Source organism: Bombina bombina, chromosome 2 (genome assembly GCF_027579735.1).
Source record: "Bombina bombina isolate aBomBom1 chromosome 2, aBomBom1.pri, whole genome shotgun sequence".
NCBI classification, from domain to species: Eukaryota; Metazoa; Chordata; class Amphibia; order Anura; family Bombinatoridae; genus Bombina; species Bombina bombina.
In genome coordinates, this window is record NC_069500.1 from 818,745,900 (window position 1) to 818,762,017 (window position 16,118).

Genomic DNA, 16,118 nt, shown 5'->3' on the forward strand with positions numbered 1-16,118 from the left:
AACAGATATGAGTGGTGGCACTGAGGATGGAAGTAGGCACAGTATATGCTGTGAACCTGACACACAGGCTGGCACTAGTGGCAGGCTGGCCTGGCAACTAAAATTAAATAACACTAGCAGACTGATGTAAAAGTTTTTTTTTAAAAAAAGTTACACTAATGTTACAACAGATATGAGTGGTGGCACTGAGGATGGAAGTAGGCACAGTATATGCTGTGAGCCTGACACACAGGCTGGCACTAGTGGCAGGCTGGCCTGGCAACTAAAATTAAATAACACTAGCAGACTGATGTAAAAGTTTTTTTAAAAAAAAATTACACTAATGTTACAACAGATATGAGTGGTGGCACTGAGGATGGAAGTAGGCACAGTATATGCTGTGAGCCTCACACAGGCTGGCCTGGCAACTAAAATTAAATAACACTAGCAGACTGATGTAAAAGTTTTTATTAAAAAAAATTTACACTAATGTTACACCAGATATGAGTGGTGGCACTGAGGCTGGCAGTGGCAGGCTGGCCTGGCAACTGAAATTTGATTACACTAGCAGACTGATGTAAAAGTTTTTTTTTTTTTAAAAATTACACTAATGTTACACCAGATATGAGTGGTGGCAGTGAGCAAGTAGGCACAGTATATGCTGGGAGCCTCACACACAGGCTGAGAGGCAGGCAAATGCAATTAGATTACAACAAAAAAAACGACTGAAGTTCTAGCCCTAAAAAGGGCTTTTTCGGGTGCTGTCCTTACAGCAGAGATCAGATGAGTCCTTCAGGACTGTAGTGGACACTGAATACACTAGCCTAGCTATCAATTTCCCTAAAAAATCATCATCAGCAGCAGCAGCACTATCACTCCTCTCACTAAGAATGCAGGATCAGAATGATTCTAAAATGGCTGCTGCCCAGGAGCTGGGAGGGTCTGGGAGGGAGTGTCTGCTGCTGATTGGCTGAAATGTGTCTGCAGACTGTGAGATACAGGGTCAAAGTTTACTCAATGATGACAAATAGGGGGCGGATAGAACATCGCATATGTTCGCCCGCCGCAGCAAACGCGAACAAGCTAAGATTGCCGGGAACTGTTCTCCGGCGAACTGTTCGCGACATCACTACCCCTAATCTGCCGTCCCCAATGTCGCCGCCACTATACTAAAGTTATTAACCCCTAAGTCTAACCCTAACACCCCCTAACTTAAATATAATTTAAATAAATCTAAATAAAATTACTATAATTAACTAAATAATTCCTATTTAAAACTAAATACTTATCTGTAAAATAAACCCTAAGCTAGCTACAATATAACTAATAGTTACATTGTATCTAGCTTAGGGTTTATTTTTATTTTACAGACAAGTTTGTATTTATTTTAACTAGGTAGAATAGTTATTAAATAGTTATTAACTATTTAATAACTACCTAGCTAAAATAAATGCAAAGTTACCTGTAAAATAAAACCTAACCTAAGTTACAATTACACCTAACACTACACTATAATTAAATTAATTCCCTAAATTAAATACAATTAAATAAAATTATCTAAAGTACAAAAAAACACTAAATAACAGAAAATAATAAACAAATTACAAGATTTTTAAACTAATTACAACTAATCTAATCCGCCTAACAAAATAAAAAGCCCCCCCAAATTAAAAAAGCCCTACCCTACACTAAATTACAAATAGCCCTTAAAAGGGCCTTTTGCAGGGCATTGCTCCCGATATCGCTGCCACTCTAAAAAATATTAACCCCTATTCCGCCACTCCTGCATTGCAAAAATTATTTAAATAATATTAACCCCTAATCTGCCATCCGCCCACATCACCCCCACTATACTAAAGTTATTAAGCCCTACACCGCTATAATAAACCTATTACCCCTAAATCGCAAGCCCCCCACAACGAGATATACTAAACAAAACTATTAACCCCTAAACCGAAAGCCCCCCACATCGCAATAAACTAAATTAAACTAGTAACCCCTAAACCTAATGCCCCCCTAACTTTTGATTAAAATTACAATTTCCCTATCTTAAATTAAATTAAAACTTACCTGTCAAATTAAAAAAAACTAAGTTTAAACTAACAATTAAACTAATATAATTATTAAACTAAAATTAAACTAACTACCAACTAAATTAAACTAAACTACACATTAAAAAATCCTAACACTACTCTAAAAATTACAAAGTATCTAATTACAAAAAATAAAAAAGACTAAATTACAAAAAATAACAAACACTAAAGTACGAAAAATAACAAATGAAATTATCAAAAATAAGAAAGAATTACACCTAATCTAATAGCCCTATCAAAATAAAAAAGCCGACCCAAAATAAAAAAAAAACCCTAGCCTACAATAAACTACCAATGGCTCTTAACCCCTTAAGGACCAGCAATGTATCCTGTATGTCACTGGCCTTTTTTTGGGACTTGATTGTTTTATAGCGCAGTCTTGCCACCAGCGTTGAGACTGCTCTATTCCACAAAGCAGGCTGGAGGGAGGGCATTAATAGCGTGTTCTTGCTAGACTTGTGCTATTATGTCCTGAAAAAACCCTTAACGACCAATGACATACAGGCTACATTGTGGTCATTAAGGGGTTAAAAGGGCCTTTTGTAGGGCATTGCCCTAAGTTAAACTGCTCTTTTACCTGTAAAAAATAATAATACAAAGACCCCCCAAAAGTAAAACCCACCAGCCAACCAACCCCCCAAAATAAAAAACCTAACTCTAACAAAAGCCTAATCTACCCATTGCCCTAAAAAGGGCATTTGGATGGGCATTGCCCTTAAAAGGGCATTTATCTCTTTTACATGCCCAAACCCTAAACTATAAAAAAAACCACCCCAAAAAAGCTTAAAAAAACCTATCACTAACCCCTGAAGATCCACTTACAATAGAATGAGAGCTGCTTACATCCTATTGGCTGATTTGAACAGCCAATAGGATTTTAGCAGCTCTAATTTCTATTGCCTGATTCAAATTTTTCAGCCAATAGGAATGCAAGGGACACCATCTTGGATTGCGTACCTTGCATTAAAGATTCAGTGTAAGGCAGCGACCATATGAAGGGGATGCTCTGCACCGGATGTCTTCAGGATGGACCCGCTCCTCGCCGCCGGGATTAAGATAGAAGATGCCGCCTGGATGATGATTGAAGAGGCCGCCTGGATGAAGACTTCTCGCCGTTTGGATGAGGACTTCGCCATCGGGATGAAGATTGAAGAGGTCGCCTGGATGAAGATTTCTGCCCGGCGTCTAGAGGAAGATCGTTCAATCGGGACTTCAAAAACTGTAAGTGGATCTTCGGGGGTTAGTGATTTTTAGATAGTGTTTATTTTTTATTTTTAAGGGCTATTTGTAATTTAGTATAGGGTAGGGAATTTTATTATTTTGGGGGGATTTTTTATTTTATTAGGGGGATTAGATTAGGTGTAATTAGTTTAAAATTCTTGTAATTCTTTTTTTTTTAATGTAATTTAGTGTTTTGTTTTTTTCATAATTTAGTTTATTTAATTTAATTGTATTTAATTGTAGGTAGTTTAGGTAATTTATTTAATGATAGTGTAGTGTTAGGTGTAATTGTAATTTAGGTTAGGATTTATTTTACAGGTAATTTTGTACTTATTTTAGCTAGGTAGTTATTAAATAGTTAATAACTATTTAATAACTATTGTACCTAGTTAAAATAAATACAAAGTTGCCTGTAAAATAAATATAAATCCTAAGATAGCTACAATGTAACTATTAGTTATATTGTAGCTATCTTAGGGTTTATTTTATAGGTAAGTATTTAGTTTTAAATAGGATTAATTTATTTAATTATGTTAAATTTATTTCGTTTAATTTATAAATTATATTTAAATTAGGGGGATTAGACTTAGGGTTAGACTTAGGTTTAGGGGTTAATAAATTTAATATAGCAGCGGCGAAGTTGGGGTCGGAAGATTAGGGGTTAATAAACTTAATATAGTAGCGGCGACGTTGGGGGTGGCAGATTAGGGGTTAATAAATGTAAGTAGGTGTCGGCGATGTTAGGGACGGCAGATTAGGGGTTAATAAAATTTAACTAGTGTTTGCGAGGCGGGAGTGCGGCGGTTTAGGGGTTAATATATTTATTACAGTGGCGGCGATGTCCGGTCGGCAGATTAGGAGTTAATATATTTATTTAAGTGTTTCCGATGTGGGGGGGGCCTCGGTTTAGGGGTTAATAGGTAGTTTATGGGTGTTAGTGTACTTTTTAGCACTTTAGTTAAGAGTTTTATGTTCCGGCGTTAGCCCATAAAACTCTTAACTACTGACTTTTAAATGCGGTAGAAGACTTGACAGGAGAGGGTCTACCACTCACTTCTTCCAAGACTTGTAATACCAGCGTTAGGCAAATCCCATAGAAAACATAGGATACGCAATTGACGTAAGGGGATTTGCGGTAGCCTCGAGTAGCGGAAGAAAAGTGAGCGGTGAGCCTGTACTTGTCAGGCTTGTAATACCAGCGTTAGGAAAAAAGCAGCGTTGGGACCTCTCAACACTGCTTTTTACGGCTAACACCAAACTCGTAATCTAGGCGTTTGTTTTTTTGTAATAGTAGGTACAGTATTTGTATTTTTTGTAATTGCAGTTTTTTTTTATTTTTTGTGATTTTAGTGTTTTTGTTTATTTTTTTGTAATGTTAGGTTTTAGTGTAAGGTAGCTTAGGTTTTATTTCACAGGTAAGTTTGTATTTATTTTAACTAGGTAGTTAATAAATAGTTAATAACTATTTACTAACTAGTCTACCTAGTTAAAATAAATACAAACTTACCTGTGAAATAAAAATAAAACCTAAGCTAGCTACAATTAGTTATATTATTATTTCACAGGTAAGTATGTATTTAGTTTTAAATAGGTATTATTTAGTTAATAATTGAAAATTTAATTTAGATCTATTTTAATTATGTTAAAGTTAGGGGGTGTTAGGGTTACGTTAGGGTTAGGTTAAGGTTTAGGGGTAGGGTTAGGTTTAGGGGTAGGTGTAGGGGTTAATAGTTTAATTTAGGTTGTTGCGATGTAGGGGGCTGGCGGTTTAGGGGTTAATAGGTTTATTTAGTGGTAGTGATGTGGGAGGCCGGAGGTTTAGGGGTTAATAACTTTATTTAATTTATTTCATTGTGGCGATGTCGGGGAGCGGCGGAATAGGGGTTAATAACTTTAATATAGTGGCGGCGATGTTGGGGTGCAGCGGAATAGGGGTTAATAACTTTAGTATAGTGGCGGCGATATCGGGAGCGGCAGATTAGGGGTTAATAACTTTATTTAGGTGGCGGCTATATCAGGAGCGGGAGATTAGGAGTTAATAACTGTAGGCAGGCGTTGGCGATGTCGGGGGCAGCAGATTAAGGGTGTTTAGACGTGGGGTTTATGTTAGGGTGTTAGTTTTCTTTCCCCATAGATACCATTTGGGCTGCATTACAGAGTTTTTCTTCCCACAATCGCAGGTGTTTAGACTTTTTTCTGACCTGCTCTCCCTATATTTGTCTATGGGGAAAGCGTGCACAAGCATGTCAAAACAGCGCTTCTTTTTGGTGCTGTATGGAGCTTAAAAACCCCATATCGAACGAACAAGCCAGGTTTTGAAAAACTTGTAATGGCAGCGCTATAGGGGGTTAAATAACGCAACTTTTCTTGCGTTCGTTAATTTCCCTATAGCGCTCAAAACTCGTAATGTAGGCGACAGTATTTACTTGGATCATATGTGCAACACTTACTGACTTGTAGTTTTCCTTTAGTGTCTAGGCCCATAACCTATTGGTTATGTATCAAAAAGACACTAGAAGCTTTTAGGAATGCAGCTTTACTTATACAGATGCAACAGCAGCATTTAGAACAAACAAATCCCTTGTAAAACAGTAGTCAGCACACAAAACAAAATAAACAAAAGAAAAACAAAGCTTCCTACCTGTTAGTGAATTAACAAATTCACAGATATAAACAATGAGTAATCTGAAATGAACAGCGCCATCTACAGCCTAAGTGTTGTTCATACATGTGGTACAGTACATGCTGTTGTATTTCCCAACATTTTTTAAAATTGTATGCTCTGTCTGACTTAGAAAAGAAAATGTTTCAGTTTCATATCTCTTTAAACATACAGATCACACTGTTTAGCTTACTTTATCTTGTGCTCATTTCTAGTTTTGCAAACATGTATTTTTCCTTCAGTTTAATAAGCTCATTGCATATTTTGAAACAAACTCTCCAGCTTACATTTGGTGACAAAAAAACAGTGAGTTTGCAGGCATTACATGCTTAGAGACTATGACAACTGTAAGAAAACTTTATACACTTACAAGGAGCGCACGTTTTCAGCCCACTCGCCAACGTTGAGAGGATCATATTACTATAGAGTTTTAGGCCTATACTGTATTTAACAAAGTCTGACGGACCTGATCCGCCAGTGCGGATCAGGTCCGCCAGACCTCGCTGAATACGGAGAGCAATACGCTCTCCGTATTCAGCATTGCACCAGCCGCCCCCTGCAGACTAGCGGCCAATCAGGGAGGTGTCAATCAACCCGATCGTACTCGATCGGGTTGATTTCCGGCGATCTCTGTCTGCCTGCTCAGAGCAGGCGGACAGGTTATGGAGCAGCGGTCTTTGTGAACGCTGTTTCATAACTGCTGTTTCTGGCGAGTCTGAAGACTCGCCAGAAACACGGGCCATCAAGCTCCATTCGGAGTTTGATAGATAGGCCTCTTAGCGCTTTATATTTTTTCCCACAATTTTAACTTTGTATTTTGAAACTACAATGTTCATTACATACAGCGTATACTGTGTATAATGTTTTTGCTTTTCCCTGCATACTTTAAATAAGCATTTTACAGAGTCATGTAATTTCGCATTTTGATGTATATTTTTAATATGAATTTTAACACAAACAATAATGCAATTCTTAATGTGCACTTTAATTACAATTTTTACATTGAAATTTCAATACGCTTTTTAAAGTGCTTATTTTATTTATTTTTATTGATGTTATGTGTGTCACATACAGAAATGTAGTTTACATCCCTTTGCGAAATGCATGGATATTAAGGTAAGATGTGCCTTTAGAGAATACAGTAACACACTTTCTTGCACTGATATAATTTACTGTCTATTGTTTAGTTGTCAAAAGAAATTGTAATTGAGAGCACTGAAACCAGAACAAAGCGCTGGTATTCAGATGTTGCAGTTAATTATTCTGCTAGGATATGTAAATTGAAAGGTTTATGTTTGTTATTTTATCACTATTTAATATATTTTCTGTTTTGTGAACTTAATTTTAATGTTTCTTTTCGTTAGGTGCCTAAGAAGATGGTAGCAACAATGTTTGGATGATGCCCAGCATAATGGCATTATATTGGCCCCCCATCCTGGTTCTTCACCTACTTCTGCTATATCCAGACAGAAAGGCATTGGGATGCCCTCCTCGATGTGACTGTACACCCCAGATTCGGTCAGTTATTTGTCATCGCAAACGCCTTTCTTCTATCCCAGAAGGTATACCCTCTGAGACCAGACTTTTGGACCTTAGCCGGAACCGTATTCGATGCCTCAATCCTGGTGACTTTTCTCCATACCCATACCTGGAGGAAGTAGATCTCAGTGAGAATATCATTACTACCATTGAGCCAGGGGCTTTTGCCAACCTTTTCTATCTTCAGACCCTTAAACTAAAAGGTAACCAACTGAAGCTTCTTCCTACAGGGGTGTTCACCAAACTCAGCAATCTAACTCTGCTGGACATAAGTGAAAATAAAATTGTGATTCTCCTAGACTTTATGTTTCAGGACTTGAGGAATTTAAAGAGCCTTGAAGTTGGTGATAATGATCTCCTTTATATTTCTCATAAAGCTTTCTCTGGCCTTGTAGGACTAGAAGAATTGACTATTGAAAAGTGCAATCTAACTTCTATCTCTGCCGAGTCACTGTCTTACTTGCAGGGTCTAGAAGTCCTGAGACTCAAACACCTAACCATCAACTCCCTGGAGGAGCAAAATTTTCAGAAGATATACAACCTCAAGGAACTAGAATTAGACAGTTGGCCCTTGCTAGAGGATGTTTGTCCTACTGCCTTTCAGGGGTTGAACCTCACTTCCCTTACTATTACTTACACCAACCTCACCTCAGTGCCTGTGGCAGCCCTGAGGAGTCTGGTTTATCTGGAATATCTAAACCTTTCCTACAACCCCATCCGTGTCATCCAGCGGGGTTCCTTCAGAGACCTTTTCAGACTCCGGGAGTTGTACATAGTAGGTGCTTCTTTGACATCAGTGGAATCCCAGGCATTCTTTGGGCTGCGTCAAATTCGTCTACTCAATGTATCCAAAAACCTGCTGACAACACTGGAAGAGGGTGCCTTTCAATCAGTCAATACTCTAGAGACACTAAGAGTGGATGCAAACCCTCTTGCCTGTGACTGCCGCCTACTGTGGATCCTGCAACGTCGAAAGACACTCAACTTTGACGGCTACGAGCCAGTTTGTGCTTCTCCAGCTGAAATCAAAGGCAATAACTTACGTGATTTCCCTGATGCCATATTATTTGAATATTTTACCTGCCAAAAGCCCAAGATAAGGGATAGAAAGCTGCAGCACATTATAGTGAATGAAGGGCAGACTGTGTCCTTTCACTGTCGAGCAGATGGTGAACCTGCCCCACACATTATTTGGGTCTCCCCACAACGAAGGATAATTACCAATAGGAGTGTTGGAAGGTCCACTGCCCTCCCAGAAGGGACATTAGAAATTCGAAATGTCCAGGTGCAAGATAGTGGGACATATATTTGCATTGCCACTAATGCTGGAGGTAATGATACTTATTTTGCTACACTGACTGTCAAAGGAGACAGCTCCCAGTATTCCAACCGGACATTGTATTTGTCAGAATATAATGATACTTCCCACAATGACACTCATGTATTCTTAAAGTTTACTCTAGATCTCAAGACCATCCTAGTATCAACAGCCATGGGCTGTATCACCTTTCTGGGGGTTGTCCTCTTCTGTTTCCTCCTCCTCTTTGTTTGGAGCAGAGGAAGAGGGCAACATAAGAACAATTTCTCTGTGGAGTACTCTTTTCGTAAAATTGATGGACCTGCCTCAGCTACTGGCCAGGGTGGAGCCCGGAAGTTCAACATGAAAATGATTTGAAAGTTGATAAAGTGTTCATCCTGCAATCCTTTTGACACTCTGGTTTCCTGTTATCAAATACAGATGGTTAAAAGAATGCTTCATACATAGCATCCGCAACAACATGGTCATACATAGAATCCTCAACACCATGACCATGGCATCATAATTCTTCCAGTGTTGTAAACCACAAGGGCTATGGACAGGCTCTTCAATAGTAGATTTCCCTGACTAACTCCTTTTTTTCATCTCACCACTTTGATGGAGCCAAGTTGTACAACTATGATTTTTTTTTGCCATTCCAAAATCTTAGAGATTCTAAACTCTGACATAATATAATGCTAATAATATAATAGACAAGGACTTGGACTTTTAAATTCACATAGTGAATGCCAAGGTTAAGACACATCATTGCTTTAAGGTCATAGAAGGCTGAATAATTTGTTCAGCCATCTTGAAATGAGCAGTATGATACAAAAAGAAACATAAGCAATTTATCACTAGTAATATAACCCCTTGAAATTTTTCTCGTAAAGCAGCAAGACTCATGAAGTTGATAAGGATAATGCTACGTGAAAATTCTCAGGGTATATACAGGATTCATGTTTTATGAAAGAGGGTAATATGCCCATAGGACAAAAATCCCATTATAGATACATGTCTAACAAATGTTATAATAAGCTTGCATTATATGTAGCTGCCAGACTAACAGATACACACTGATGTACAAACAGATTTCTGAGATACACACAGCATACTGCGATACCATAGCTTCCAACCCGCCCACAATTTGTGGAGTAGTATCAAAGTGGGAGTTAAATGGATACTGAACCCAAATTTTCTTCATTCTTTTGGTATCTTTATTTGAAAAAGCAGGAATTTAAGCTTACGAGCTGGCCCATATTTGGTTCAGCAACTGGGTAGCAGTTGCTGATTGGTGGCTAAATGAAGTCACCAATCAGCAAGCGCTATCCAGTGTACTGAACCAAAAATGAGCCAGCTTGTAAGCTTACATTCTCGCTTTTTTAAATAAAGATACCAAGAGAACAAAGAAAACTAGGTAATAGGAGTAAATTAGAAAGTTTCTTAAAATTGCATGCTCTATCTGAATGAAAGAAATGAAAGAAAAAATTGAGTTCAGTATCACTTTAATAAGGTCAGTCTAATGCAATAATACAATGCTATAAGTTACAGAAATTCTTATCAGAAACTATTTGTAACTCCCAAAATAGGATAAATACATAGTTAAAAGGGACATGAAGCCAAGTTGTTTTCCTGCCTCAGTGTACAATTTATAATAAAAAAAATGTAATCTATTATTAAACTGACTTTGTTTTCTTGGTATCATTTGCTTAAAGCACTGGTTTTCAAACCTGTCCTCAGGCCTCCCCAACTAGGGTTGCCACCTTGTTCATGTTTTCCTGGACACTTATGAGTTACACATGCTACAGGATATGCAGGGAGGAACATGTATTGTGTTTCTGGACAGCACTATTCATATTCCTCCCTGCACACCCTGCAGCATGTGTAACTTATAAATGTACTGTACGGGTGGCAACCCTATCCCCAACGGTCCAGGTTTTCAGGATTACCTTGGATGAGAGCAGGTAAAATAACCATGCTTACTAATCAGCTGATTTTTCTTCCTAATGGGAAAGAGTCCACAGCCGCATTCATTACTTATGGGAAATAAGAACCTGGCCACCAGGAGGAGGCAAAGACCCACCAGCCAAAGGCTTAAATACTCCTCCCACTCCCCTCATCCCCCAGTCATTCTTTGCCTTTCGTCCCAGGAGGTTGGCAGAGTAGTGTCAGAAGTTTTTTCTTATTTTTCTATTTGTTATACTTTTATTTATTGTTAATATGTCTCTTATAGAGGGTGCTACCCTTCGTCATGGGACAGGAGTTTTAATTAGTCCTGTTAGCCTCTCGTGGAGGGTCTGGGCGATAGTTAGAATTCGGAGATGCAGTGGGAGCTTCCCCTGCGACACCATCCTGACTGCTTAGAACGGCTCCTTTCAGCACTTGGCGTTGTCGAACTTCGCTTCGCTACCTGCTATCTTCTCTCGAGACCATGATGGAGGCGCTGCTACTATTCGTCACACTTGAAGGGCCGTGTTCCTGTTCCATGGCGTAGATTCCGGTAAGATTGTTTCATTTCATTGTCTGTAATGTGATTTATTATGACAGTATAGTATGGGCCTCGCTGAGGCACCTTCAGTACAGATCATGAAATCATGGGATATTTCCTCCTTAGGGTAGATTAGTGAAAGGGGAAGGGGTCTCTTATCATGTTTCTTATGTGACTCAACCTGCATTGGGTATATGTGTACGGGCTCTGAGGCTGAGACATGAAGCATTACTCTATGCGGTGCATAGTGGCCTTTTCTGGACTTGTGACTGCGTGGCCTAGGACTAAAAACCTTCGGGTTATGAATATTTGCCTGTTGGTTTAGACTTGCTTATCCTTTCATTGGGCCTAGTTTTGCCGCCTTTTGGTGGCACGCTTTTTGGGGTTTCTTCCCCTTCCGCATTCCTGACCGAGTGGCGACAGAGGAAAGAGTCTGCTCCACTGAGGTCTGGTCATAGGAGGTGGTGAGTGCCCCAGCCATTGTGGGTCAGGTGCCAGTCAATTATTTCCAAGATTGTGCGTTTATATTAGTCCTAGCCATGGAGGATTCTGATGCCGGGACTATAGTCTTATCAGATTATGAGTCATCCGCAGACTAGGATTGTCATTTGACCTGTTGTCACAAGTCTACCACTCTTGTCTATTGTGCGTGCATGGTTTGCCGGGTCCCTCAGGCTCAGGGGACCTTGGGTCTGCTGAGCCATCGGCCTCTGGGAGCTCTGTTCCTCAGGAGGTGCCTTCCCAATTGCACGCTCCTTTTGTTTTCGCAGGTGCCCCTGACATTGATGTCTCCTTCGCGCAGGGTGGATTGTTTCCCCCGGAGATGGCGGGACATTTTCGTTTTAATATTTTATTGGCTCTGATTCATCTGCAAGACCCCGGGGGTTTCCTTGCAGTTATGTGCCTGTCTGCCTATCCCGGTTGTTCAGACTGTGAATGGCACTATAGTGTTCCCCCTGGGGATGATTGTGCCCCCTTGTTGTTCTTTTTGTTATAGGATTGTGCGACTGCGTGTCCTACTACAACGTCTTTTTGATCTATTGAGGGATCCTTTACTTTATCGTCCGGGGACTTCTCAGTTCTCGCATGGTTCTTTGGTAAAGATTAATGGGGATAATCTTATCTCCGGTTGGTCCACTTTGAGCTTACCCAGCCTTTTTTTCTGAAGGTTCCAGTCTCTGTTTGGCAGGTCCTGTGGAGACATACAGGGAGTGCAGAATTATTAGGCAAGTTGTATTTTTGAGGATTAATTTTATTATTGAACAACAACCATGTTCTCAATGAACCCAAAAAACTCATTAATATCAAAGCTGAATAGTTTTGGAAGTAGTTTTTAGTTTGTTTTTAGTTATAGCTATTTTAGGGGGATATCTGTGTGTGCAGGTGACTATTACTGTGCATAATTATTAGGCAACTTAAAAAAAAACAAATATATACCAATTTCAATTTATTTATTTTTACCAGTGAAACCAATATAACATCTCAACATTCACAAATATACATTTCTGACATTCAAAAACAAAACAAAAACAAATCAGTGACCAATATAGCCACCTTTCTTTGCAAGGACACTCAAAAGCCTGCCATCCATGGATTCTGTCAGTGTTTTGATCTGTTCACCATCAACATTGCGTGCAGCAGCAACCACAGCCTCCCAGACACTGTTCAGAGAGGGGTACTGTTTTCCCTCCTTGTAAATCTCACATTTGATGATGGACCACAGGTTCTCAATGGGGTTCAGATCAGGTGAACAAGGAGGCCATGTCATTAGATTTTCTTCTTTTATACCCTTTCTTGCCAGCCACGCTGTGGAGTACTTGGACGCGTGTGATGGAGCATTGTCCTGCATGAAAATCATGTTTTTCTTGAAGGATGCAGACTTCTTCCTGTACCACTGCTTGAAGAAGGTGTCTTCCAGAAACTGGCAGTAGGACTGGGAGTTGAGCTTGACTCCATCCTCAACCCGAAAAGGCCCCACAAGCTCATCTTTGATGATACCAGCCCAAACCAGTACTCCACCTCCACCTTGCTGGCGTCTGAGTCGGACTGGAGCTCTCTGCCCTTTACCAAATCAGCCACGGGCCCATCCATCTGGCCCATCAAGACTCACTCTCATTTCATCAGTCCATAAAACCTTAGAAAAATCAGTCTTGAGATATTTCTTGGCCCAGTCTTGACGTTTCAGCTTGTGTGTCTTGTTCAGTGGTGGTCGTCTTTCAGCCTTTCTTACCTTGGCCATGTCTCTGAGTATTGCACACCTTGTGCTTTTGGGCACTCCAGTGATGTTGCAGCTCTGAAATATGGCCAAACTGGTGGCAAGTGGCATCTTGGCAGCTGCACGCTTGACTTTTCTCAGTTCATGGGCAGTTATTTTGCGCCTTGGTTTTTCCACACGCTTCTTGCGACCCTGTTGACTATTTTGAATGAAACGCTTGATTGTTCGATGATCACACTTCAGAAGCTTTGCAATTTTAAGAGTGCTGCATCCCTCTGCAAGATATCTCACTATTTTTGACTTTTCTGAGCCTGTCAAGTCCTTCTTTTGACCCATTTTGCCAAAGGAAAGGAAGTTGCCTAATAATTATGCACACCTGATATAGGGTGTTGATATCATTAGACCACACCCCTTCTCATTACAGAGATGCACATCACCTAATATGCTTAATTGGTAGTAGGCTTTCGAGTCTATACAGCTTGGAGTAAGACAACATGCATAAAGAGGATGATGTGGTCAAAATACTCATTTGCCTAATAATTCTGCACTCCCTGTAGTTCCTTCTGGGCGGATGCCTTCAGGCGCCCTTGTTTCTTTTATCCGAGTTGGATTTATTTACTTTATATTCTTTTCCTAAGGGAATTCTGGGATTGCTTGGTTTTAGTTCTTCCAAAGAAGTCGTTCCCGGGTTTTCACCTGGAGTTGGTGTGTGCACTGTTAATTGTTATTGATGCATGTTGTGCCTGGCTGGTCCGGCGGGACCTACTGGTTCACTTGTTTTTGTTGTTTGTTTTTATAAACTACAGTTTTCCTCGCAACCTTCGGGTCTGGATGTAAGGAGCGCTTTGGCTGGCCGTGTCAGTCTGCTCCAGTGACATGGGCCAGTGGGGTCCCACCGCATCCCTTCGCATTCCCGTCCTGAGGGGTGCGGTCCTTGCTGCTGTGTGGGTTCTGGTCCTTTTGGGCCACCCTTGGTGCTTCTCCTAGAGACTAGGTGCCGTCGGATGGCTAGTATAGGTCTGGTCCTGCTGAGGTGGCTAGTTGCTACTACCTCCGCTTCTGGGAGCTTTTGATGCTTTGATGGGATCTTGGAGGTTGCAGCTCACCCTTGGTTCTCCGGGGTTGCCACTGGTGTTTTGGTTGTTTCTCCCGTCCCTTAGGGGTCAGGAACCGAGGTGTGCTTGCTGTTCAAGGTCTTTCTTTTCCTCAACGAGTTAGTCTGCCAGTTTGTTGGGCAGGTTTGGGGCGTGTGGCCCCGTGTCCTGACTACTGGAATCTGACCCCTTCTCTTGGATCTCATTGTAGGTCTGAGAGGGGAGGCTAGGGTTCAGTCTGTCCAAGTGTCGGCTTCTCTCCTTAAGTCCCTGTTATCCCCTTGGGTGTTAGGGGCTGGGTCAGGCTGGTTTCCATTGTTCTCCTTGGGGAGTTTGGAATTGTTGGCGGATTAGGTACCCGGGGACGGGCTTCTGGGCCTTCTTTTCTTCGTTTTTTTTTCCCTATTGTCTTAATTAGGTCTAGGATTTGACTCTACAATGTTTGCCCTTTTCCTTCTTTTTTGTCCCGCATTTGCAGAACTTTACTTGGCACATGATTGTTGCACGTTAATTTGCTTTGCTGCTGGTGTTGTGGGGGCTTGAGAGCCTGTCGCTCATATAGCTTATTTTTTGTGTTGGGCTCTGGGTGGTCTGTCTTGACTTTCTCCTATGGCCTGTGGTAGACTCCCCTGACAGGGGTTGTTTTGTTTGGCTCTGCTGCTACTCTGCCCTTTGGGGCCTGTACACTCATCGGTACATGGTTTAGGTGTCTTGGGGACACGTTCTCTCAGTCCTTTCATAGGGGGGATTCTGGTTCCCCTAAAAAGAAGGGTCGTTGTTCCTTAGTGTTTTTTTCGGAGGATCCATTCTGTCAGCTTGGATGCTCGACTTAGATCTAGCCATCTTATAGTCCTTAAGATCAAGGTTTGTTTCCATCTGGTTTACATACGTTTATGTTGCCTTGTGAGATTTCTCTTTGGGATTACGTGTTTTCTTCGGTTTGTGGGACTGATCCCTGAGTTCTGGTCGCTTTTTCTTCAACGTGTGCCTGGTTGTTTTTTCTCCATCCCTTTTGGGTGGTACCCAAGGGATATGTAGCTTAGTGGTTGGCTCCACTGATCTTGAATCAGAAGGTTGTGGGTTTGAACCCAGGCAAAGCTCCTTTAAAGAGGAGTCTCTTACTCCCTCTGGGAGAGTGGGATCCTTAGGGATTCTTTGGTTGTCAAGAAGATTGAGTTTCGGCTGCTCTGCGGCCTCTAGCAGTGTTGTTTTGGTCTACACAGTCTGGGTTGAGAAGGAGTGTGATGTTTTGTGTTCCTTCGGGTAGTAGCTGTGTTTCCTCTCTCACGCTTTCAGCATGGTCGTTTTTTCTCGATCGTTCCTCGACTGTGTAAGTTCTTCCTAGCTTGTGAGGCATCCTCAGTCTATTGTGGACTGGGTGTGGGTCTTGACTGTGGTAAGGGATGTTCCCTTCGTGATCTTGATCGGTGGTGACGCTCGTCCACGCTGTGTAGCGGTTTCTGCGTCTGCCGGTCCTTGGGATCCTTTGTTCTCTCTGGTCATTTCCTGTTTTCTGCTACTGTCTTTTTC

General features: G+C 40.9%; 1 protein-coding gene across 1 annotated transcript; it reads left to right on the plus strand.

The window, feature by feature from the left end:
- The first annotated feature begins 7,351 nt into the window (after positions 1-7,351).
- Positions 7,352-9,406, plus strand: LINGO3 (leucine rich repeat and Ig domain containing 3). The gene has a single exon (XM_053700722.1). It carries the CDS (start codon positions 7,352-7,354, stop codon positions 9,167-9,169), a length of 1,818 nt encoding a protein of 605 aa, XP_053556697.1. The 3' UTR covers positions 9,170-9,406.
- Positions 9,407-16,118: the final 6,712 nt, after the last annotated feature.

Coding starts and splice junctions, on each gene's coding strand:
- LINGO3 (XM_053700722.1), top strand. CDS start 7,352: ATGATGCCCAGCATAATGGCATTATATTGGCCCCCCATCCTGGTTCTT.